This window comes from Pristis pectinata, chromosome 11 (assembly GCF_009764475.1).
Source record: "Pristis pectinata isolate sPriPec2 chromosome 11, sPriPec2.1.pri, whole genome shotgun sequence".
Taxonomy (NCBI): Eukaryota; Metazoa; Chordata; class Chondrichthyes; order Rhinopristiformes; family Pristidae; genus Pristis; species Pristis pectinata.
The window spans coordinates 17,474,621-17,499,821 of record NC_067415.1 but is presented as its reverse complement, the minus strand read 5'-3'; the positions used below and the strand labels follow the sequence as shown (position 1 = coordinate 17,499,821).

The 25,201-nt window shown below is 38.8% G+C and overlaps 1 protein-coding gene across 7 annotated transcripts in view; it reads right to left on the bottom strand.

Annotated features, from left to right (window-relative positions):
- c2cd3 (C2 domain containing 3 centriole elongation regulator) overlaps window positions 1-25,201 on the bottom strand; it is a 120,397-nt gene that overhangs the window by 71,464 nt on the left and 23,732 nt on the right. For 6 of the 7 annotated variants that reach the window (XM_052025864.1, XM_052025865.1, XM_052025866.1 and 3 more), the window contains 12 exons: window positions 24,344-24,499; window positions 22,857-23,004; window positions 21,061-21,224; window positions 18,441-18,647; window positions 17,006-17,121; window positions 16,242-16,360; window positions 15,319-15,450; window positions 14,109-14,615; window positions 13,487-13,638; window positions 10,845-11,088; window positions 9,234-9,411; window positions 4,028-4,211 (listed from right to left, as the gene is read on the bottom strand). In XM_052025864.1, the coding sequence (XP_051881824.1) occupies window positions 4,028-4,211; window positions 9,234-9,411; window positions 10,845-11,088; window positions 13,487-13,638; window positions 14,109-14,615; window positions 15,319-15,450; window positions 16,242-16,360; window positions 17,006-17,121; window positions 18,441-18,647; window positions 21,061-21,224; window positions 22,857-23,004; window positions 24,344-24,499 (2,307 nt within the window). The remainder of the gene's footprint in view (window positions 1-4,027; window positions 4,212-9,233; window positions 9,412-10,844; window positions 11,089-13,486; window positions 13,639-14,108; window positions 14,616-15,318; window positions 15,451-16,241; window positions 16,361-17,005; window positions 17,122-18,440; window positions 18,648-21,060; window positions 21,225-22,856; window positions 23,005-24,343; window positions 24,500-25,201) is intronic. The other variant, XM_052025869.1, reaches the window with a different exon arrangement.

The following is a 25,201-nucleotide window of genomic DNA, read 5'->3' as shown; positions in this document are numbered from 1 at the left end:
GGTCAGAGCTGGAGGCGGTGGGGGGCTGGGGCCTGGAGGTGGTGGGGGGCTGGGGCCTGGAGGTGGCCAAGGCCGAGGCTGGAGCTGGCTATCAGGTTCCTTCTTCTTCAGGCCTTTGCCTCTTCCACCTATCACCTCCCAGCTTCTCACATCATTTCCTTTCACCCCCCTCCCCCACCCACCTACCTTCCCCCTCTCACATGGACTCACTTATCACCAGCCAGCTCATGCTCCTCCCCCTCCCCTTTTATTCTTCTGCCCTCTTCCTTTCCAGTCCTGATGAAGGGTCTCGGCCCAAAATGTCGACTGTTCACTTCCCTCCATAGATGCTGCCTGACCTGCTGAGTTCCTCCAGCATTTTGTGTTCGTTGACCTGAAGCATTAACTCTGCTTCCCTCCACATATATACTGCCTGACCTGCTGAGCATTTCCAGTGTTTTCATTTTATTTTTAATTACTGAATTTTGCAATTCTTTATAAAGTTGCCTAAAGATAAAAGAGCAAACATCCATTGAGAGACTGCTCATAACATGTAACCTGATTCAAGGTTCTTTGTAGCAGAGATTAATACTTATATTGAAATAAAGGAAAATTTGCTGTATCAATTAGTTTACAACGCAAAGCAGCAGCATTATTTGAACAAAAGTAATCACTAGATTTTCTTTTGATCTCAAACAGATATTTGTATTAAAAGTTCACCTGTTTTAAGGATCAAGCAGCTGAGCCAAATGGTGCAGAATATGTTGAGGCAAAAAGCTCTGTGGTGCTACACAATAGAAAGGGAGAGTATGTCTCTATAGGCAAGCCCAGAAAATGTCTGGGGGCAGCTGCCAGTAAAGTATACAATGGAAGCCGTATGTTTGTCACTGAAGATGTTAAGCAAACCACAAAATTCCATTGGCTATAAGTGGCCTCAAAGCCTTGATCAATATGGGGAAAGAAAAATATCAGCAACTAATATTGATTGAGTGCATGTATAGATGTTGAGAGTCTAAAGAGTGTTATGGTGCCTAACACGTGGACCACCCTGTCAACATTTACTTTTTGGATGGATTGTGAGATACAAAAGGCTAACCAGAACTGATGAGAGAAATTTCTTTAAGCAAAGATTAGAAAATACAATCAGAAAAATGAAATAACAATTAGACCATATTGTGGCTTGTTGCTAATCAACTATGCAATAAATACCTGCCCAGTAAATGTGCTATGGCTGTACAATTTTAAAATTGCCATGAACATAGAACAGTACAGCACAATACAGGCCCTTTGGCCCACAATGCTGTGCCAATCTTTAAACCTCACCTAAGACTATCTAACCCCTTCCTCCCACATATCCCTCTATTTTAAATTCTTCCATATGCTTATCTAGTAATCTCTTGAATTTGACCTATGTACCTGCCTCCACCACCGCCCCAGGCAGTGCATTCCATGCCCCACCCACTCTCTGGGTAAAAACCTTCCTCTGACGTCTCCCTTGAACTTACCACCCATTACTTTAAAGCCATGCCCTCTTGTATTGAGCATTGGTGCCCTGGGAAAGAGGCGCTGGCTGTCCACTCTATCTATTCCTCTCAATATTTTGTACACCTCTATCATGTCTCCTCTCATCCTCCTTCTCTCCAAACAGTAAAGCCCCAGCTCCCTTAGTCTCTCCTCATAATGCATACTCTCCAAACCAGGCAGTATCCTGGTAAATCTCCTCTGCACCCTTTCCAATGCTTCCATATCCTTTCTGTAATGAGGCGACCAGAACTGGACTCAGTACTCCAAGTGTGGTCTAACCAGAGTTTCATAGAGCTGTATCATTACCTCGCGGCTCTTAAACGTGATCCCTCGACTTATGAAAGCTAGCACCCCATAAGCTTTCTTAACTACCCTATCCACCTGTGAGGCAACTTTCAGGGATCTGTGGATATGGACCACTCCCCCCACTGCCCCCCGATCCCTCTGCTCCTCCACACTACCAAGAATCCTGCCATTAATTTTGTATTCTGCCTTGGAGTTTGTCCTTCCAAAGTGTACCACCTCACACTTCTCCGGATTGAACTCCATCTGCCACTTCTCAGCCCAGCTCTGCATCCTATCAATGTCCCTCTGCAATCTTCCACAATCCTCTACACTATCCACAACACCACCAACCTTTGTGTCGTCTGCAAACTTGCCAACCCACTCTTCTACCCCCTCATCCAAGTCATTAATAAAAATCATGAAAAGCAGAGGTCCCAGAACTGATCCTTGTGGGACACCGCTAGTCACAGCCCTCCAACCTAAATGCACTCCCTCCACCACAACCCTCTGCTTTCTACAGACAAGCCAATTTTGAATCCACATGGCCAAACTTCCCTGGATCCCATGCCCTCTGACCTTCTGAAGAAGCCTACCTTGTCAAATGCCTTACTAAAATCTATGTAGACCACCTCTACTGCACTACTCTCATCAATCTGTCTGGTCACCTCCTCAAAGAACCTTATCAGGCTTGTGAGACATGATCTGCCCTTCACAAACCATGCTGGCTGTCCCTGATCAGACCATGATTCTCTAAATGCCCATAGATCCTATCTCTAAGAATCCTTTCCAACAGCTTGCCCACCACAGGCGTAAGGCTCACTGGTCTATAATTCCCTGGACTATCCCTACTACCTTTTTTGAACAAGGGAACAACATTTGCCACCCTCCAATCCTCCGGTACCATTCCCGTGGACAACGAGGACTCAAAGATCCTAGCCAACGGTTCAGCAATCTCCTCCCTCGCCTCGCGGAGGAGCCTGGGGAATATTCCGTTAAGCCCTGGGGACTTATCTGTCCTAATATTTTCTAGCAGCTCCAACACATCCTCTCTCTTGATATCAATATGCTCTAGCACATTAACCTTACCAACACTGTCCTCAGCGTCATCAAGACCCCTCTCCTTGGTGAATACTGAAGAGAAGTATTCATTGGGGACCTCACCCACTTCCACAGCTTCCAGGCACATCTTCCCACCTTTATCCCTAATCGGTCCTACCTTTACTCCCGTCATCCTTCTGCTCTTCACATAAGTGAAAAATGCCTTGGGATTTTCCTTAACCCTACTCGCCTAGGCCTTTTCATATCCCCTGCTTGCTCTCCTCAGCCCCTTCTCAAGTTCCTTCCTTGCTACCCTATATTCCTCAAGAGACCTATCTGATCCTTGTTGCCTAAACCTTATGTATGCTGCCTTCTTCCTCCTAACTAGATGTTCCACCTCCCTTGTCACCCATGGTTCCTTCTCCCTGCCATACTTTCTCTGCCTCACTTTATTGCTAACATCCTGCAAGAGATCCCTGAACAACGACCACATCTCCATAGTACACTTCCCTTCAAAAATGTCATCCCAATTCACACTCGCAAGTTCTAGCCTTATAGAATCATAATTTGCCCTTCCCCAATTAAATATTTTCCTGTCCTCTTTGCTCCTATCCTTGTCCATGACAATGCGAAATGTTAAGGAGCGGTGGTCACTGTCCCCCAAATGCTCACCCACTGAGAGATCTGTCACCTGACACGGTTCATTACCTAATACTAGATCTAATATGGCATTCCCTCTAGTCAGCCTGTCAATATACTGTGACAGGAATCCGTCCTGGACACACTTAACAAACTCTGCCCCTTCTAAACCTTTGGTACTAAGCAGGTGCCAATCAATATTTGGGAAGTTGAAGTCTCCCATGATAACAACCCTGTTATTCTTGCACCTTTCCGAAATCTGCCTCCTGATCTGCTCCTTAGTATCCTCGCTGCTACCAGGGGGCCTATAAAATAGAATACTCCCAGTAGAGTAACTGCTCCTTTCTTGTTCCTAACTTCCACCCATCCATGACAGCACGTTAATTATATATCTTTGAAATGTTACACCAGATAAGGTCCAATGAATGCTGGAGAATTTTTCTTTTTCCACATATTCTACTTAAACTAGCTGAACTTGAAACAGTTAATGAAACATCTCAAACTAAATATCCAACTGCCCAAGTCTCCAAAAGCTACATGTTTCTATGGCTACTGTACTTACCTACACCAAACCTCAAATTGAATGCCACTACCTCCTTCAAATCTTTGCTTTGAGCAAACATCCAACAGTATTCTCTGCACCGGAAGGTCCATTGGGATCAGAAGCAAGTGACATTGACAATCATTAAATACAGGATCTGGAACACACAATGTGGTTGCTGTGCGAAAAGACTTCAAGATGATACCTACAGCAAAGAAAAGTATAAAAATGATTTAACACAACTCTGTAGTAATTAATCTTTATAATATTTAAAAACATAAGAAAATATTAGAGTGGGTTGACCTAAATAGAATCAGGTTTCCCTGAGCATCTGGAAGGTGCCCCAATGTCTGAATGGCTTTGTTCCGGGGAGATCTCGTTTCACAAATTTGATTGAGCTTTTTTGAGGAGGAGACCAAGAGGATTGATGAGGGCAGGGAGGTGGACATTGCCTACAAAGACTTTAGCAAGACATTTGACAAGTCCCACATGGGACTCTGGCCCAGAAGGTTACAGCACACAAGATCCAGGGTGAGATAGCAAATTGAATGCAAAATTGTCTTGGTGGTCAGAGGCAGAGGGTGGAAGTGGTGGGTAGCTTTGCAGTTTAGAGACCTGCAACCAGTGGTGTGCTGCAGGGATCGGTGCTGGGCCCTGTGTTGTCTGTCATATATATTACTGACTTGGAAAAGAATGTAGAGACGATTAGCAAGTTTGCAGATGAAAAATTGGTGGTATAGTGAACGGTGAAGAAGACAGTCTAAGGTTACAACAGGATCTAGATTAACTGGTAAAATGGACAAGGGAATGGCTGATGGAACTTAACTTAGACAAGTGTGAAGTCACGCATTTTTGGAAGTTAAACAAGGCCAGGACATACACAGTGAATGGCAGGACCCCGGGGAGTGTTTTTGAACAGCGAGATATTGGGGACTATGTACTTGTACACAGTGGACACTCAGGTTGACAGTAGTGAAGAAGGCATTCAGTATGCTTGTCTTCATCAGCTGAGTCATTGAGTACAGGAGTTGGGATGTCATGTTATATCATCGGTTAGGCCACACTTGGAATTCTGTGCGCAGTTCTGGTCGCCATGCTATCGTATGAATGTGATTAAGCTAGAGAGCGTGCAGACAAGATTCACAGGAATGTTGCTTGGACTGGAGAGCTTAAGTTATGGGAAGACTGGATGGGCTGGGACTGTTTTCCCTGGAGCAAAGGAAGCTGAGGGGCAACCTCAGTGAGGTGTACAAAATTAAGATAGGTTGGATGGTCAGTCTTTTTTCCTAGGGTACAGGACTCTAAAACTAGAGGGCATAGGTTTAAGGTGAGAGGGGAAAGATTTAAAGGAGATTGAGGGGCAAGTTTTTCTACACGGAAGGTGGTGGGTTTATGGAACAAACTGCCAGAGGTGGTGGTAGAGGCAGGTACAATTACAATGTTTAAAAGATATTTGGATAGGAAAAGTTTAGAGGGATGCCAAACGCAGGCAAATGGGATTAGCAATAGATCAGCATCTTGGTCAGCATGGAGGAGCCGTGCTGTATAACTCTATGAATCTAATATTAAAATAATTTGCATGTAATATTATAAACCTATTTAACTTGTATGCAAAGGACACATAACTTGCATAAACATAGCAGTAACAATTTTAATTTATCAAGATGTATACTTTACTGTCCAAACAATGCTGCCCTGAGAATGTGCTGTTGCAGAGGTCTCGCAAAGCTGCAAGGCCAGCCATGGGAGATGGAGGCTATTTTACTTAATCTAACTCACTCTCCAAATAAATTGCAAATCCCCACCATCACTCTTAAATCACTAGAATTTCTATCGCCACAAAAATAACAATAGTATCTGTAGTATTGAAAAACATTGCTTTGCAATGCCACGGTGAGATACAACTGTGTGTCACTGAAAAGATGAGAGGAGTAACCAAAGCTTTGTCAAAGAACTGAGTTTCATAGTTGGCCTTAAGCAAGGAAAGGGATCAAAGCAGCAAAAGAATATATAGGAAAGGAGACTTAACCCATGGGGCCAGGATTACTGAAATTGTGGCTTCCTACAATGGGACGAAGGAAAAGCTGGTTGCACAAAAGACCAAAGTTATAGAAATGAGTGAGTTGATCTTGGGATTCATATTGCTCAACAAGGCTAAATTAATGAATGACAATCCATGAAAGAGCAAAATAAGAAAATGATAAATTTAAATCTTAAGTGATGGCAGGCCATATGAGTCAATGTATATCTGCAAAGAGACAAGATGAGCTGAAAACCTTTTGACATACAGAATGGCAAGTCCAATGCTGACAGCAAAGGAATAATTGAGCTGAGAGGTGACAAAATATTAATGGCTTCAGTGGCAATTGGGCTAAAGCAATATGGAAGTAGGCACTGTGAAACAAGTTTAGGTTTGGAAATTCAGCCTGGAGTTTAATAAGAATTCATGACTGAGGCAATGGTCAAGGTTTTTTTTGGTTTTGGTTTATTATTGTCACTTGTCCCGAGGTACAGTGAAAAACTTGTCTTGCATACCGATCGTACAGGTCAGTTTATTACACAGTGCAGTTACATTGAGTTAGTACAGAGTCCATTGATGTCGTACAGGTAAAAATGGTAACAGTACAGAGTAAAGTGTCACAGCTACAGAGAAAGTGCAGTGCAATAAGGTGCAAGGTCACAACAAGGTAGATCGTGAGGTCATAGTCCATCTCATTGTATAAGGGAACCGTTCAAGAGTCTTATCACAGTGGGGTAGAAGCTGTCCTTAAGTCTGGTGGTACATGCCCTCAGACTCCTATATCTTCTACCCGATGGAAGAGGAAAGAAGAGAGAATGTCCTGGGTGGGTGGGGTCTTTGATTATGCTGGCTGCTTTGCCAAGACAACGAGAGGTAAAGACAGAGTCCAAGGAGGGGAGGCTGGTGTCCGTGATGCGCTGGGCTGTGTCCACAACTCTCTGCAGTTTCTTGCGGTCCTGGGCAGAGCTGTTGCCATACCAAGCTGTGATACATCCAGATAGGATGCTTTCTATGGTGCATCGGTAAAAGTTGGTGAGAGTCAAAGGGGACAAACCAAATTTCTTTAGCTTCCTGAGGAAGTAGAGGCGCTGGTGAACTTTCTTGGCCTTGGCATCTACGTGATTTGACCAGGACAGGCTGTTGGTGATATTCACTCCCAGGAACTTGAAGCTCTCAACCCTCTCGACCTCAGCACCATTGATGTAGACAGGTGCATGTACACTGCCCCCCCTCAAATATGGGATCAGTGTTGAGGATAAAGAGTTGGTGGCAGAGGTCTGAAACAATAACTTTACTCTTTGAGTAAACTGCAGTTCATTCAAGGTTGGATAGCAGTCTGACAACAAAGATAGAGTGGATATGTCATAGAAGCAGATCTGTGTATTGTTGGTGTACCTGTTGAACCTAACCCCAAACCTGCAACTAAAATAAAGAGGAAGAAACCTGGAAAGGTCCTTAGGTGACTCAAGAGGTAATAATGCAAAAATAGGGCAAGGTAGAAATGGAATCCACTGCTAGTGATATGATTAAATAGACCAGAGCAAAACCAATCAGGAAATACCACTAAGCCAGCGAATGAAGAAAATATTGGGAGGAGAAAACTAGGCAGCATGGTTTTGTGCAGGGCAGGTCATGCCTTACAAACTTGACTGAGTTTTTTTTGAGGAGGTGACAAAGGTGCTTGATGAGGGAAAGGCAGTGGACGTTATCTACATGGACTTTAGTAAGGCATTTGATAAATTCTCTCATGGTAGGTTGATTCAGAAGATAAAGATGCATGGGATCCAGGGTGATTTGCAAGTTTGGATTCAGAACTGGCTTGCCCACAGAAGACAGAGAATAGGGGTGGAAGGCTGTTATTCTGGCTGGAGGTTGGTGACCAGTGGTGTTCCACAAGGACTGATGCTGGGACCTCTGTTATTTGTGATATATCAATGACTTGGATGAAAATGTGGATGGGTGCATTAGCAAGTTTGCGGATGACACCAAGATTGATGGAGTTGTAGACAGTGTAAAGGACTATCAAAAAAATACAGTGGGATATAGATCAGTTACAGATATGGGCAGAGAAGTGGCAAATGGAGTTTAATCCGGGCAAGTGTGAGTGCTGTACCATGGGAAGTCAAATGAAAGGAGAAATCATACAGTTAATGAAGGCCCCTTAATAGCATTGAGGTACAGAGGGATCTTGGGGTCCAGGTCCATAGTTCACTGAAAGTGGCTACACAAGTGGATAAGGTAGCAAAGAAGCCGTATGGAATGCTTGCCTTCATAGGTAGGGATGCTGAGTATAAGAGTAAGGAAGTTATGCTGCAGCTATAGAAGACTTTAGTCAGACCACACTTGGAGTATTCAGTGCAGTTCTGGTTGCCCCAGAATGTGGAGACTGTGGAAAGGGTGCAAAAGAGGTTTACCAGGATGCTGCCTGGATTAGAGGGTTTGAGCTATGAGAAAAGGTTGGACAAATTTGGGTTGTTTTCCCTAGAGCACTGGAGGCTGAGGGGAGACCTGTTAGAGGTTTTTAAAATTATAAGAGGCAAAGATGGGGTAAACAGTCTGAATCTTTTCCCCAGGATAGAAATGTCAAATACCAAAGGACATGCTTTTAAGGTTTGGGGGCGTGGGGGTGGGGAGTTTAAAGGCAATGTGAGGGGCAAGTTTTTTTTTAAATGCAGAGAGTGTTAGGTGCCCGGAATGGGTTATCAGGGGTAGTAGTGGAAGCAGGCAGTTTGGTGGAGTTTAAGAGGCTTTTACATAGACACATGAATATGAAGGGAATGGAGGGATATGGATGATACAAAGGAGGAGGACATTAAGTATAAATTGGCATAAAGAAAGATCAGCACATTGTGGGCCAAATGGCCTGTCCAGTGCCGTACTGTTCTATAGGGTAAATAATTTTATCTGCTTCATTACCATCTGGATCCCTAAATGCCCTAAATTCCTTTTATCAATCTTCTTTCCACTATACTCAAAGCTTACCCTAAAGAAAATACTTCATCTGTGCTTATTTTCAGTTTTGCTTTTATTTTTGATGGTCTTTCTTCTTTATATTTTTGTAAGTTTGTGATACTTCCCACCAATAGAACATTCGTTCTATTTAGAATATTTGCTCATTCCATAATACATCTTTAAGGTCACAAAACTGTTGTTTTACTATGCCATGTGCTGGCTGAAAAACAGCCTTGAAATATAGAAGTTACTTACCAGTTTCAATTGGCAATGTCTCGGCTATGACATTCACATCTTGAGTTGGGAAATAATATTGTACATAGCAGTCTGCCTCTCCCCAAACGGTGGACTGCAAGGGAGTTAATCCTTTAAGTTTTATCACATTAACCTCAAAAATGTGTTCCATCAGTGGTTCTGTCTTCTCACTGTTCAACTGAAATATTATATATTACATCAGAATGGTTATATGATGGAACCCCAAAGAGAAACTTAGAAAAATAAAACTATAATATCATGTTCACTACATTTGATGGCACAATGCAGACATGAATGATTTCTCAAGGACTTATTTCAGCAACTTCAATGCAAACTAGAATCTGCTGAAAATCAGCTTGCTGGTAGTATCCAGAGTGGATATAAAGCTCCAGTTATGGTCTCATTTCTTCATTTATGTTAAGTAATTTCACCTTATACTGTCACAGGAATGGCAGCATATAAGATGGCCGTCTAACTCCTCAATGTATTGGTGGTACAGCAACTTTACAGAAAAGTTCCACCATGTAAAGAGACTACCCAACCATCAAGTCCATTCAGGGTGTATGAAACGGTAATCTAACCAGTTCTACTCCCCCATCGCCCTGCAACATTTAAAAAAAAAACTTTCAAGTAATTACCCAGTTCCTTTTGAACATCACAAATGAATATGTTGCCATAACTCCCCTAGTAGTGAATTCCAGATCCTAGCCAGTCTGTATGAAAATATTTTTCTCCATCTCACATTTAGTCCTTTTGTCAATTGCCCATGTCCCCCAGTTCTTGACTATTCTGCCAATAGAATCAGTTTTTCTATTGTCTAGATTCCTCATGATTTTAAATCCCCCATCAGATCTTTCCTAAACTCTGCTTGAAAAAAGAATCTCAGCATCTTTAGATGACCCATGCAACTAAAGTCCCTCATCCCAGCAATCATTCTACTAAATCCGTTCTCCACCATTCTCTAAGCCCTCCTGATCTTTTCCGAAGTTCAATACCCAGAACTGAACACATTAATCTTGCTGTAATTGAACCAATATTTTATAAAGTTTCATCAAGACTTCCTTGCTCTAGGATGCTATGCCTATAAATACAGTCCAGAATTCTGTAACTTCTTCAGGATCGCACCTCATTTGACTTAGATTTGCAGTATCCCTATAGTTTAGCAATGAAGCTCAATTTAAAATGTGAACAAGTTTTTTTTTTGCAGTCTTTCATACACTAACTACATCAGAGTGTGTTCTTTAATGTTATGAGAAGATAAACAACTTTGCACAAGCTCTCCCAACATTAAAGATGTGTCATTACTAAATCAGAGCTCTGCTGATAGACACAAGCTCATACAGGACAGCCTTCTCCTTAGAAATAACCAGCAAGACAAAGCTCATAATGTAGCTTTGATGTTGTTAAGTACAATCAGTACTCTAATTACCAGACCATTACTGGTACTATAATTTCAGTTTATGCATAAAATGAGAGGTTTCAGAGATTGCCACAAATTGGCATGCACCAATTGTTTATCTGGCTCTTTATGCAAAAAAAAAGTGTCAGGTGTGTTTTCCCAGCATATCTGAGTGCATTACAACATAATTTTGGAGAATAATAATCACAAACCTTTGATAAAACCGATGGTACTGCATCCAAGAAATGAGGTGTCCTCTGGAAACCAGCGACAGATACCTCCTCATCACTCTTTAGTTTCTGAAGTGCTGTTATCTGGTCTGCTCCTCCCATTGCTAATAGAACTCGAAGGCTACCTTTTTGACTGCCTGTGAAAACATCCACCATTGGCATGTAGCTGTCCACAGCAACCACGGGATATTGAGCATGGAGCAATAAATGAGAAATCTTGAGGTCCCTAATGATAGACAAAAAATAATCATATTTCAAAAGGAAAGTGCCTAGTGCTTCAATTTTTTTTGCATGCGAATCTGCTGTCAGCCTTGACTTGTTACACTTCAGTTAATAATTAAAACCTCGGGAGCGTTTTACAAACTAAAGCTGTTCCAACTGAACATCTAATCAAATGCTCAGCAGGTGTGATTTTAACACAAAGACCCATCTATAAAAACTTCCTGTTTAAATTCAACCTAATCTTGTGCGAGTTATAATTAAAATCAAGTGAACGGAATGATTCTTCTCCAGCTTGCTGACTTCTGTTCTCCACATCCTTTTCGCAGTTTTTACATTCAGCAGGTATACAGGTACATCAATTAAATCCAGGATGTGTTCCTAGGAACCTTAGTGCTAACTCTGGTCTACAAAAATATGATCACATTGTACAAGCTATCTGACACATCCAGGCAAGTTTTGATGATTTTTTTTAATTTTAAAGTATTTTTTAGCAAAAACATTATCCCCCTGACCAAGAACAGCATTGTGTAGGAAGCTTGCATTTCTTTTCATTGGTAACACTGCATGAGTAATGCAGTGCTATGCTTGACTGTAGAGTAGATTCTCACAAGAAATTAAACATTTACAGGAACAGGCCCTTCTGCCCACAATGTTGTGCTGAACTAATTAAGCTAAATGACACTTAATCCCTTCTGCCTGCACATGGTCCATATCTCTCCATTCTCCACATATTCATATGCCTATCTAAGAGCCTCTTAAACACCTCTATTGCATCTGCCTCCACCACCATTCCTGGCAGCATATTCCTGGCACCCACCACTCTGTATAAAAACACCTGCCTTGCATATCTCCTCTGAACTTTCCCCCTCTCACCATAAATGTATGCCCTCTAGTATTAGACATTTTGATCCTGGGAAAAAGATACCAATTGTCTATCTATGTATCTCATAATTCTATAAACTTCTACAAGGTGTTTACTTCTTAACTTCTACTTACTTCCTAAATTTTGTTCCAGGCTTTTTGTTATACCTCATGCAGAAGTTCCTTACTTTTACGCACAGCTTGGTTTATTATACAAGTTTCTGTAAATTTGTTATTCCTTGGTGCAATAGCATAAGAAATTGGCAGAAGGTAACAAACTCATTCTGGAAACGTTCCCCCTGACGGTTGAGAAATTAGACACCACGTAATATGCGTGCGAAACCACTCTGATGTGTCTCATGCGTTTGCATGGTGAAAACAATGTGCACAAACACATATGAAAATATACCTGATTAAAAATTCAAAACCTCTAATGTTTTGTAACCATATTTATTACTTTGGTTTAGCAGTAAATTTGAATAATTTTCAGTTTTTAAAGGCAAGGTATACCCTGAACAAATTTAGTCTTATTTCTACCCAATTGGAAAAGTGGTTGATATCAAGCTTGGTTATTTAAATTACGTAGTTTAAAACAACATTTCTAGAGCTTAATCATCTGATCTAGCATTTAATCTGATAATCCATCAAGTAATCACTCACAAAAGAAATACAAGTGTTTAACCCCAGCAAATTCAGTTCACCAATACCAGTTTTGTAGATCTAGATTAGTTATGTTTCCCACCTTAAAACCATTTTGTTACCCAAATTTTACCCCACAGCTCCCCCTTGTGGTTAGTATGTGCCTTGTGTTTTGAAAGTTTATAAACACTTCACTATGGAGCTCACCACGGACAATTTCATTTAAAAAAAGATCGATGAGGATAAATTAGACAGAAAAGTTCCCTTCTGAAGCCACTTAGGTTGTTGTTTTTCTTAACTGTGTTTTTCAGACACAGTTATTGTTTCTCATCCATCGATAGAGAAAACAAGCAGGCTTGTGTCTCTCTCCCTTCTCTCTCTCTCTCCTTCTCCTTCTTCTTCTTCAAAAGGGCACAATTAGATATCGCATGGCCAGGTTTCCTACAATGGTCATGTAGGAAAAGGTCTTAAAGACCTCCCTCAATGGTCTTTAAGTTTGCCCCTAATAACTAAATTCATCAATTTGGAGAAGTTAACTGATTTTGGATTGCCTATTACAAAAATTTAGTTTCTAAGGAAAATGGTCATTCCTCTACTTGAATTGACACTCATTTCTGTTTTACCATAGTCCTGTTCAATGTAGATTAAACAGACCATTAATGGCCCTAAAGTCTGATGGAGCTTCCTTCACTCCAACTTACAAATAACAACTTAATGAACCACAAGGGTTTGGCCTTACAAGAGGCTATTTAGTACCCGAGAAAAGGAAGTGGGGTACATGGTAAATTTCTAAATCAATGCAACAAATTTCACAACATGCAAGTGATAATAAACCTGATTCTGTATCCAAATGATATCACATTTAAACAAAAATAGCATTTCATTTTATGAATGCTTTTTACCTAAATGATAAGTAAAATTGATGAAGTGGAAGCTTCACAAGCCCCAATAGATTTTCTTGCCCTGAGATAATTGCTTTGTTCCAGATTTCGATAATCATCATATTATTCTTCATCCTCTCAAGTAATGTGGAAGTCAGTGTGATTGGAGCTACCTAGTAAAAAATAAAAAAACTTAGCATATCTCATATTTTATTTGGTTTTGAAAATGAAATATAGCTTTTCAATAATGAAGTATAGTTTAGATTAAAGGCTGGACAGTTTAGTCAATTTTCATGACCAATTAATGTGTCTTATAGCTTAACTTTTAAATAGTAATGAGTTGCTACAGGAGATGCAATTAAAATAAATTACAATATGTGCCGAATTAACAATGCTAGCATTAAATACATACACCACACAAAGAATTATAGAAGTATTTTTCTTTAGAGGTTAGTACTGAAACCCCTTTACAAAATTACAAGTTGTGTTCACCAATAATATTTCTCTTTCCCATCACAGCAGACATCTCCTTTTGTCTTTTGGGCATGTATATTTTAAGGTTATTATAAACTAGAATCTTCTCTTATTTAAAATGTGAACTTATGCACTTCATTATTGCTTGTTGAATTCCTTAAAAACTTACCAGTGAAAAGTTAAAAATTGGGCGAGTTGTGCTCCAGCTAACCGGGGACCTGGTTGCTTCATCTGTGCTGAAAAGCTTACACTTTAGGTATATATTCCATTGTTTTTGGAGACAGCCATCTCCCATAACAAAGTCCTTTCCCTCAGGTACCATCAGAAGAACATGGAGTAAGAAACCTTCTTCTTCCTCCACTGAAGAATTAAACTGCCCTATTAAACTTTGTGCTGCAGGTACAGAGGGAAGATGGTGATGGTTTGCCTTGTAAATTCTGGAAACATCCTTTGTATGATTTTGCTTCAACCGAGTTTCACCATTTCCTTTTTCTACTAATTCGTGAGCCTGCAGATCAACAAAATGTGGATCTACTGGACATAAATCAACAACATTGTGATCTGATGGGAACCTTGGTCCTGGGCTAGACACAGCATAAACAGGCTTTGGAGAAGCAGCTACTCTGGCATTAGCACTGGTGAAATCTTTGTTGTCGGCAGCCAGTTCCAAGGATACCTACCGAATATTAATGCAAGGGGAAAGAAAATTAGATCACAATAAATTCAACCTAAATCAAGAGACTGCTTGAGACTTCTGTGTTAATATTTCAGATACTCTGCCAGTTTTGTTTTAGCCTCTTCTGAAGCTGATATTCCACTGGAATACAATTCGTCTTCCAGAGTCGTCACACGAGCCTACGTTCAAGTGGGTTATTTTATTCAAGAGGGCAACACAACCAACCCCAATGATGACCAAAGGAATGCATTTCAAAGCAGGGCTGCTCCAACTATGTTTGGATCAGGAACATTGGCTGATTTGTCCCTCAATCTAGCAGCATGAATAGTGACTTTAGTTTTCACACAGCTACCAATCAGAAATCGACTAACTCAATGCAAATCAGGTGATCAAACCCTTCTTGTTCTGTACTCACAACATGTCAGCTAATCTATTAAGTAAGCTTACAAAATTTGTATTAACTAATTTACTATTAGTTTTTAAACAGTGAAAACATTTCCAAACAATAACAAAATCATTTATATTTTGCTTAAGTTACTAAATGATAAGTGGCGGTGCTAAATGTTGCTAATAACCAGAACCTACAAGCCCCATTTCGGTCTGCATCATATTTTATTCACTGACCATAAAAGCAAACAGACAAGTTGTTCCAAGGCCTTCAATTTTCCCCATCAATCACTGCACAATTTGCACTAATGTTTACCTTTAAAGGACCAATCTGTTGTTGCTTTTCCTTATTGTCACACATATCCACAGGCAATTCACTGGTGAGACTTAATGAATCTGATTGAATGATGGCCCGAAGTGCAAGACTAGCTGAACCGATTAAAATTGGCTTCAGTGAAGAAAAAGAAAAATAGTTTAGAATTGGTCATACAAATGGTTATATGCATTGTAAAATATTTTACTGAGTGACTGAGTAATATGTTGTGTGCACATCAGTAAGAATTTATTCAGTTTTCAGGGAAAGGGTGGATATCAGTAAGTATCTGGTTCTGGGTTTGCCTACTAATGCCTCCTTAAGGGAAATTCAGACTCACTCTCCTGGCATTTGAATTTGCATGGCCAAAAGTGATCACCGAACAAATAAAAATGGCAAAAGAATGTCACATGTACTATACTAAGTTTTATTAACTGGATAAAAAAAAATCTGCTTCAAATCAAAGGTTTGTTAATGATTTTGATTGAAATAAGCACTTTGAAACCTAAGCAAATTCATTTCAGTTGTAGACAGAGGTGAGATGAGAATTCCCTTCCACATTAACAGCAGGTGGAAATAAACTGTGGAAGTGAAGGTGGAGTTGATCAACATTTTCCACAGATTTCTCTCAGGTTGCTTCCAAGTTTGTCTGAAAGATTAATATTTCATTTGGGGTGGTTCAGAACTAACTGAGAGTGACAACAATCTTAATGGTAGTTGATGATATTCAACGTAACACTTCACCGCTACAAGTTACTGGAGTTATGGGGGTCATGAAAGCAGGTCCTACAGTCCATCAATTGTCAAATACTGTATTTTTAAAAAATTTGGTCTAAATTACATAATAGGTCATTTCCCCCCCCAAAGAAATAGCATGAAAATAAATATTTACCTTATCAAGCAACTTAAAATAATTAAACTCTAACCTTTTTCTGTGTTATCTTCTTAGAGTAAATGCTGAACACAAGATTGGAGTTCCACCAATGCTCTATCATCAATCCATCAAAACAGATAGGAAAAACAAACCGTTGCTGGAACTTTACAACTACAGAAAATGGAAAATCATTAATTGTTTTAAAAAAAAGCACATACTGGTGATTTTATATCCAAATAAATTTCTCTTTATAAATTCTCACTGTTACATCCTACACTACTGCTCTTTCACTCAGCTCATGGTGGTCTAACAGTAGTTTTCACTTTACCCTCTACCATATACCACAAGGATGCCCACAAAGTTTTGTTTCTTCCACTATTACTGCAAAGAACTGCATCCAATATGCAACAAGAATACCTTGGTTCCACCTGGCTGGAGGATTTCAAGAGTAATGTGCCAGATTTTTCACAGGACAGCTTTTACTCCTCCACATACCCAGAACAAACTATAACTACTTCAGGAAGTATAAATTTAAATTTCACTCAATTTAGTGGAATTTAGATTTCTTTCTGACCCCTAGCCATCAAAAGGGGCCTCTGCCAATTCTGGAAAAATCCACAAATAAATGTAGAACTCAGGAACATAGAGTCTTCATATTTTCACACTGAGAATATGTCAGGATAAATCTACAGCTTCAGGTGACATGGATAAGATCAGGAAATAGGTGGAAGATAATCAGCTTGTAGAACAATGTTAATCTACTTGATTTCTTTTGCAATTAAATGGCACAGAAATATTTTTGTCCTGCCATCCTACCTTCTTTTGTAACTTTGCTGGAAGCTACCCTTGTAATTTCAGATCTCACGCAAAGCTCTTGTGCTCCACTCCTTGAAGATGTGGTCACAGGAAAATTATACTCAACAATATAAGTGCTGAAGGCAGGAAAAAAAAAGAAATTTTAATAGAACTCTGGAAGTAAAACTATTATTTTTTGTCAAGTGAATTCAAGAAGTTGGCTGGATAACATTTCTCATGCCAGAAAAACATTTTCTAAAACTAACAAAATTTCTGTTTCCTGCTTTCAAAAATAAGAAACAGAATATCATTTGTGAAAAAATTTGTTCCTATAAATAGAACCAGCTTAGGTCTCTCAAAAAATGCTTCCAGCTTTCAATGCTATTGTTTACCTGTATTGAAAAAAGCTTTTACCAAGGAAGACTGTGGTCAATTTCTTCTCTCCAGAAACACCCAAACATTACAACTACACAACATTTTCTCACCTCACCCCACATTATCATGTTATCTACCTTGAACTATAGGCAAGGTTATTCAACAGCAACCTACCAAGAGAATCAATCAATTTGGCAATGTTTCAGCCCTCCTCCCTAATGCAAGTGCCATTGCTATACAATCCAGAAATAGTAATTTCTAGTAATTAGTAATTACTAGTAATGTAAGCCTAGTAATTTCTAGGGTAGGGACATGTTCGGCACAGCTTTGTGGGCCGAAGGGCCTGAATTGTGCTGTAATTGTTCTATGTTCTAGTACTAAGATAAAAATATAAAACTGCTGGATAAGAATCTAATGGAATTTTTGGTTGCTGGCAGAAAAAAATCATTAGGACTTGTTGTGAAAGAGACACATTTATGCAAGAGTTTTGAGGTTTTCAGATAGCCACAAAAATGCCAAGCCATGACCACCAACAGCAGGAAAGAATTTAACTACGTTTCTCGCATCAACTAACGTTATTGTCGCCTTCCTGGGAAGCAAAAATGACCAGTTATAACTGCAAAGATAACATTGGAGGCCTGAGTTCCTCTTCCTAACTCTCTCCAAAGTCTCTTCACCATTGAGAAGCTATGTCAGAGGTGTTAAGGAATCTTCTACTTGCACAAGGCCAGCTGTACAAGCACTTAAGAAGATTGACACCATCCAGTAAAAGCAGTCTGTTTGACTTGCACCGTCTGCAATTATGACAATGCAGCACTCCCCTACTAATACACTGAAGTGGCGTTTTAAATTATACAGTGAAGTTAAGCTTGAATTAAAATATGATTATTCAGGCAAAACACTAAACACTGCAATAACACTAAAAAAAATACCAAGCCAGAAACATACCTTAGAAGCAAACACAAAAACCACATGAACTGAGATATTTCAAGGGCAACTAGGGATGGGCAATTAAATGCTGGCTCAGCCTGCAAAAGCCCACATCCCTTGAATAGATAAATTTTTAAAAATCATAAATTACCATTTCCTTCCTGAAACAGGTCGAGGTGGCTTCCCTCTGCTGCCTTTTTCTTTTGGTGTTGTGCGAGTGCTGTCTGGAGGAAGCTTTAATGTTCCAATTATAACACGGGCCAAATAAATGCGTCCCAGTAGGGCAAGTCTATCTGCACTCAATTCAACAGTAGGGATCTCCTGTTCTTTACTCAGTAAAGGACTTTCTTGGTGGTGACTGTAGTTATAAAAAAAAGGGTTAAAAAGTATTAAATACATCCAGCTCAAGAAGTTAAACAAGTTCAAGTCTTCTCTGTCTCTACAAAGGGTGATTCTCAACACAACATCAGTGAATAAATTCATGGTGTAACAATAAGCTATCTGGATCAGGAGGAGCTGGTAAAGTATGTCCTGTGTGTGACAGTTCAATTTCAACAGAGGTTATTACAACTGTACTACAAACCTCCAGGAATGTCAGCAATTTCCCAATTTTAAATGGCAGCAGGAACTTACTTGTATACAGCCCCTATCAAGTTACTGTAGAACAACAGTTACATTGTTATAACACAAGCAAGGGACAATATTTGATTCATCCAGCACACCAATACTCAGTAGTTACAATTTACACAAGGACAATTTGAGGGGTAGATGAGGATTGATAGAAAATGGAGAAAAAGTGCTTTCTTTTTAAATAATTTGTAAGTGTACAGTAACTTAATTACCTCAGTCAAAAATATCATGAGATTACTTTGAAGACCAGTCAGAAATGGACAAAATACAAGTGCAAGAAATTTGCACCTTAATTGATCTTTCATTCCCTTATTTGTTGTACTAACATCCTCTCACGCCTTGCACTATTGTTTATTTTGGCATTTAATCTTTCCTGCCATCTTTCCTGTAACAGACACTTCTTTTCCCACTTTCTCTGCATCATAAAACCCGTTCACCTCTAACTTCCTCAGTTTTGATGAAAGGTCCTATCTAAAATGTTAAATGCTTGTCAATCCAGAGATGCTTCCTAAACTGTTGAGTATTTCCAGCAATGTTATCTTTTTAATTTCAGAGATGTTATTTCATGCATATTATTTCAGTGATAGTTTCCATTGAAGTTCTACATTTATGCAGCATTATTAAAGGATACAAAATAAAGTTAAAAGAATGAAGTATAATACAGTTTCATCATCCTTGCATGATATTACAGAAGCAATACAAAACAACTTCAAACTCTACTACAAGGCCACTATAATAGTGATACCCCAGATAAATACACCAGAAGAATATTTCAGCTCCAAATCAAAAGCTCACACACTGTATTTCTTCCAAATCATACGGGTGATTTTAAAGTGCCCTCAGCTGAGGTGTTAGCTTATACTTGTGCTGCTCCAATGACATGCTACTGATTACAATATAGACAAGTTTGCATACTTTGTGCACCATAGTGTAGCAGTTAGTGTAATGCTATTACAGCACCAGCGACCTGGGTTCAATTCTGGCCACTGTCTGTAGGGAGTTTGTACATTCTCCCCGTGTCTGCGTGGGTTTTCTCCGGGTGCTCCGGTTTACTCCCACATTCCCAAGATGTACAGATTAGGAACTTGTGGGCATGCTATGTTGGTGACGGAAGCGTGGTGACGCTTGTGGGCTGCCCCCAGAACACTCTATGCAATAGATGATTTTCACTGTGTTTTGATGTACATGTGACTAATAAAGATATCTTATCTTATAGTTCTACCTAAACAAAGAAGTCAGTGATTTAGTCCAGTCTAGTCAGCTACTAAAAATCACTTTCAGCTTCCATACATTAACTTAGAAAATTCAAAAGGAACAATTTTTCTGCATACAGGTCCTCCACAGGTTACAAATGCCTTATTTAAGGACAGCCTGTACTTACAAGTCAATGTTTGGGAGACCGAAGGGATGGATTTGCTGGCTGCAGCAGGGTTACAGGCGTCTCCTGCTGGGTGAGATTTCCATGTGCCTTTGCTCCCTCACTGCTAAGCCAAGCAGAGCTGGGAGCGCTGAGCAGACTCACCAGGTTAGTGAAGCTGGCTGAACTATTCATTTTCGACTTATGAACTGTTCGGGTTATGAATGGATTGGAACCCTGTCATAGCTTGGGGAGGACCTATATGATGGGAGCTATAGTCACCTAACCCATTACAGGAGAATTCCATTGAGTCATGAAGAATCGTCAATGGACTCCAAAATTTGGCAAATTATGCCTTTGTTCATTTGAGAAGTCTTACCGAATCACATATTCTTTAATTTTCTTTTTCATATATTTATCCATTTCTTTTTCAAAAGAGTACATAGATAAAATTGTGATTTAAAGCTAGCAAAATTCACTAAGTAATACAGAGTGGTTAAATGCCAAGGTCACAAAAAAAAGGAACTTGAACAGTGTGGAAGTGTGGCAGGTAGCTAAACAGCTTTATTGTCAATTGAAAGGTCATCAGCAAGGAATGCTTACATACAAACAAAAGCAAAATGCAATTCCAATTAATGATTAAAATGATTTTGGCAATGGGGCTTAAGAAAAAACTGTAGAAAACTACATTATACAAAACTGTTCCTACTCATTAAATGCACAGATAACTATATTTACCAACACTAAATATGCTGTTAAATATGCTACTAAAACAATATTTTACCTGATAGTCTTTTGCACTTTATTTTGATTCAAATCTGGTGCATGGGACAATTTGTGCTGGTTAAGGGCATCAGGTTTGCAAAGGGCTTGGGTCCTCAGTTTTTTCTTTGAAGTATCCAATTCCTCATCTTCACTTGTAAAATCACTTACACTACTTTCATATTTCTATGTACAAAGAACAACAAGTGGTTAAGAAATTAGTGTGTGCATGAAGGAATGATTTAAGACTATACTAAATTGCACTGCATTAAACTTAACAACAAAGCTTGACAATTTAGACTTGTGAAGTATACAGCATTAATGGCCATTTTGCATCATATATAAAACATCAAATAATACTGGAAATATAATCAAGTTCATTCACTAATACTTCAGTTCTACATTAATTTTACTGTATTATTTCAAACAAATTAGATACAAGGAATGTTTGGTTTAAAAGTCTAACTAATTTCAGTGTTGAGGTTCATTAGTACATTAGTAATTGACTACTTGCAAGTTCAGATGCCTTAAGTTCTTCAAAATATTTAAAAGGTCATTGCCAAAAAACAGCTTAGCTGCATAACCAGACAGTGCAATTGTCAAGACTGTTGAACAAGTTATATTACACAAATTAAATATCATGCATACAAAGGCAGCATGTAAATACTTAATTTGCTATTTCACATCAAATCCACTCTTAAACAGCCAGAATTTCTTGTCTTTAAGACAAGATGAATTTATTTATTTAATCACCAGATGTGAACATCATTTGCACAGCCAGCATTTACTGCCCATTCCCAATTGCCACTGGACTGAGGTGGCAGTCAGCAGTAAACACATTGATGGGTCTGCAGTGAAAGACCAGGTAAAGATGGCAGATTTTCTTCCCTGAATGATGTGAATGAAACACATGGGTCTTGATAACAATCTGGTAATTTCAGGTTCATTGTTACTGATGTTAATTTTGTAATTCTAGATTTTTATCTGCAATTGCCTGTTTGCATGGAGTTGATTCTAAAACCTCCTTAAAAAATGGTGTTAATTATTCTTCACTTGCTCCATGTATAAAAATGCACATTTCAGATAAATAATAAAATTGTAACAAGGTTTGGTGACACGTATTACTTCAGTTATGTATTTACTCTTTAACAAAACAATGTTCTTTTACTTCATTTTTGCTTCTGTGTTAAAGTTGGAGAAAGAGTCAGATGTGTAATCATCTTCTTGGCCAGAGAAACAGTGTTTACAATAGTAAACATTATTGTCTGCCAGTAAATGCAACTTGTCATCTGGTATTGAAACATTTCGTATTTCATCAGATTCCTATCTATCAGAGTACCATTTTTACTTTAGACATGTCACATTTCAGTTGTTCTAACATCTAACAATGATACTGTTGCTCACTTAATGTTGATCCCTTCTGAACTTCAAACTGGTAACCAATGTTCCTTAGTAACATGTTCAAAAAAGCATTTCCTTTGCATTGTTTGAATGATTCATCTGTGAGTACTAGAGCAAAATGCCTTCTACATATTACCATTACTCATTATGCAAAACAATTATCCTCAGTGCACCTACATCTTTCTGCTCTAGGAAAGAACTGATGGATACCAGACCACAGTTGCCTGATCAGTACACAGGCAATAATATAAAAATGGGAACAAGTCATTTTTAAATATTCCAACTATTTTTCATGTAAATATAAAAATCAGATTCACGATATGTGCAGTGATCGATATTATCAATCACCAAATCAGAATATGCTAACACTAGTCAGGCTGTGATAATTCTTGGGACCTTTGCAGCTTTATAACTTACAGGATCCTTGTAGAAGAGGTTTTCCAGCAGGGTCTTATCATAATGAGGATCATTCAATTCGCTTGCATCAAGAACACTACTTTCACCAGATAAAGACTCTGGAGGGGAATGTATACCATGCCAGTAATGGAGAGGGATGGAGTCAGTACTGTAGGTAAAAAATGCAAAGCAGAATATGAAAGGCAGGTGTTTTTAGTTGTAGGAGTTTTGCTAAAAATGACAAGAGTTTGCTTCATTTCATAATTCTTGAATATTTTTATTATCATAGTGAGGCAAGTTTTGATTTTGTCACCCATATGCAAAACCTGCGTTGTGGATTGACCATCTCTTATGTAAACTGTTCCACTGACTTCAACATAATTGAAAAATTAGCATTTTCTGTGATGGATGACAAATCCACAATGTCAATGTCAAACCTTTTTTTGAAGTTCAAATCAAAGCTGATGAATCCAAGAAATGTACAAGTCTCTTGGTCAACTACATTCCCTCTAATTGAAATGTTCTTATGCTTAAGGATATTTTGAAAATACACTGATGACTCTGCCAAAAAGTTTCCTTGTATTACACTTGTAGAATAATGAATTGATATAAAAGTTAAATACATCCCAACTCCATCAGAAATTCTCATCTCATGAACACTCCCCTCTTTCCAATAAGCGTTACTTTGCATGAAACAAGAGAATTTTAGATTGCTGGTTTAATATACGCTCAGGATTTCCAATCCCACACCAACACGGGCTCTCTTAGTCTCCCATTATCTACAAAACCACAACCCAAACAAGGCATAAATATTACTAAATCCAAAATAATCTTTTGGGAACATCATTATGACATCATGCTGCAGTAGTTATATTTTCTTTTAAGATGTCATAACTAGACAGCTTGGTGGTGCAGGAGTTAGTGCTGATGCTAGACATCTGCTGTGACCCTTATTCAACTCTAACACAGTATGTTGTCTGAATGGAGTTTGCATATTCTCCATGATCACATGAGTTTCCCCTGGATGCTGGATGTGCTTATTTCCTCCCATATCCCAAAGATCTGTTGGTTGATAAGTTAACTTGCTATTGTGAATAAACAATCATGTTAAAAACACCTTTAAGCAGTTTTTGAAAATTAATTCTGATGAAACAGAACATCGTAAATGAAAGCCTTTTCACCTCAATATTAATCAGTACTACCTGATTAACTTAATTAGAAGAATTTCAACAGAACTGCCCTTCCTTCAAAATTAAGATTACCTAATTACATATACCCCTTTTGGTCCTGGATAACCTGTAATAAAATGTAATTAATCCAAATGGAATGCCCAAAGCAAAGTTTGAACTTATTATCAATCCATGTTCTTATGTACCCAAATAACCTCATCAATCCTCTTCAATGTGGAACCCCTGATACAGATGATGTACATAAGATTGTCACCCACTTGAAAAACATAGAAACCAATGCAAAGTTCAAATAGAAAATAAAGTGAACCATGCATTTACCTCCCAAGGAGTAAATTGATGGCTGTGGCCTCAGTGTTAGGATAACGTTCTTTAAATGGGTGCTCAGGAGAAGGCAATAAAGTATCTCTAGTTGGGGAAATTTCTTCAGATTCCAGCAAATTATGAAAGAGTTTTCCAGTAGGAGATTGCGGTGTTCTGATAGGGAGAAGAAAATAAATGTTTAGAGAACAGCTACTTATTGTACATGAAAATGATTTGGAAATGTGATATTACATAATCATGAGCTTGAAGACATCGAGTGGGGTGGCCGGCATTCAGAAACTAAAACAGAGAAACATGTCCATTTCATGACAAATATCCATCTTAACAAGTGTGCTCAATTAGATGACATAAAGGTAACAATTTTGAAAATATTTAGCACGTCTAATGACTGACCTCAGATTATTCTGTTAAATAATTATGTAATTTCATAATGTATTACAAATATTGTAAACTGTTAAATAAACTGAAATTATGTTCTATGCTCTGTGTGATGCCCTGTTGTGGGAAAAACGTCACTTGAATTGTTTCCACTATCAGTCATTTTCTTAATCCACAAATGTGGCAAGTTAAAAATGAACAAATAATAAAAGATGCAAAAGCAGCAATCTTATAAAAGGGCTCAAATGACACGGCAAATAGTAAGTTATTATAACCACTGTCTGAACCCCTTGATGACTGCATTAGTAAGTAAATTATTCTCAGTTTGCATGTGTGACTTCTATTAAGCAGACACTGCATAGTTTCACTTTATTTTCAAATGTTTAATCTTTGGTGGGTGTCATAACTGATACTGACATTTTAGCCACTTTAAGTAGTTGATTTATAGAGATATTGATTCTCGGGGATTAATAATAA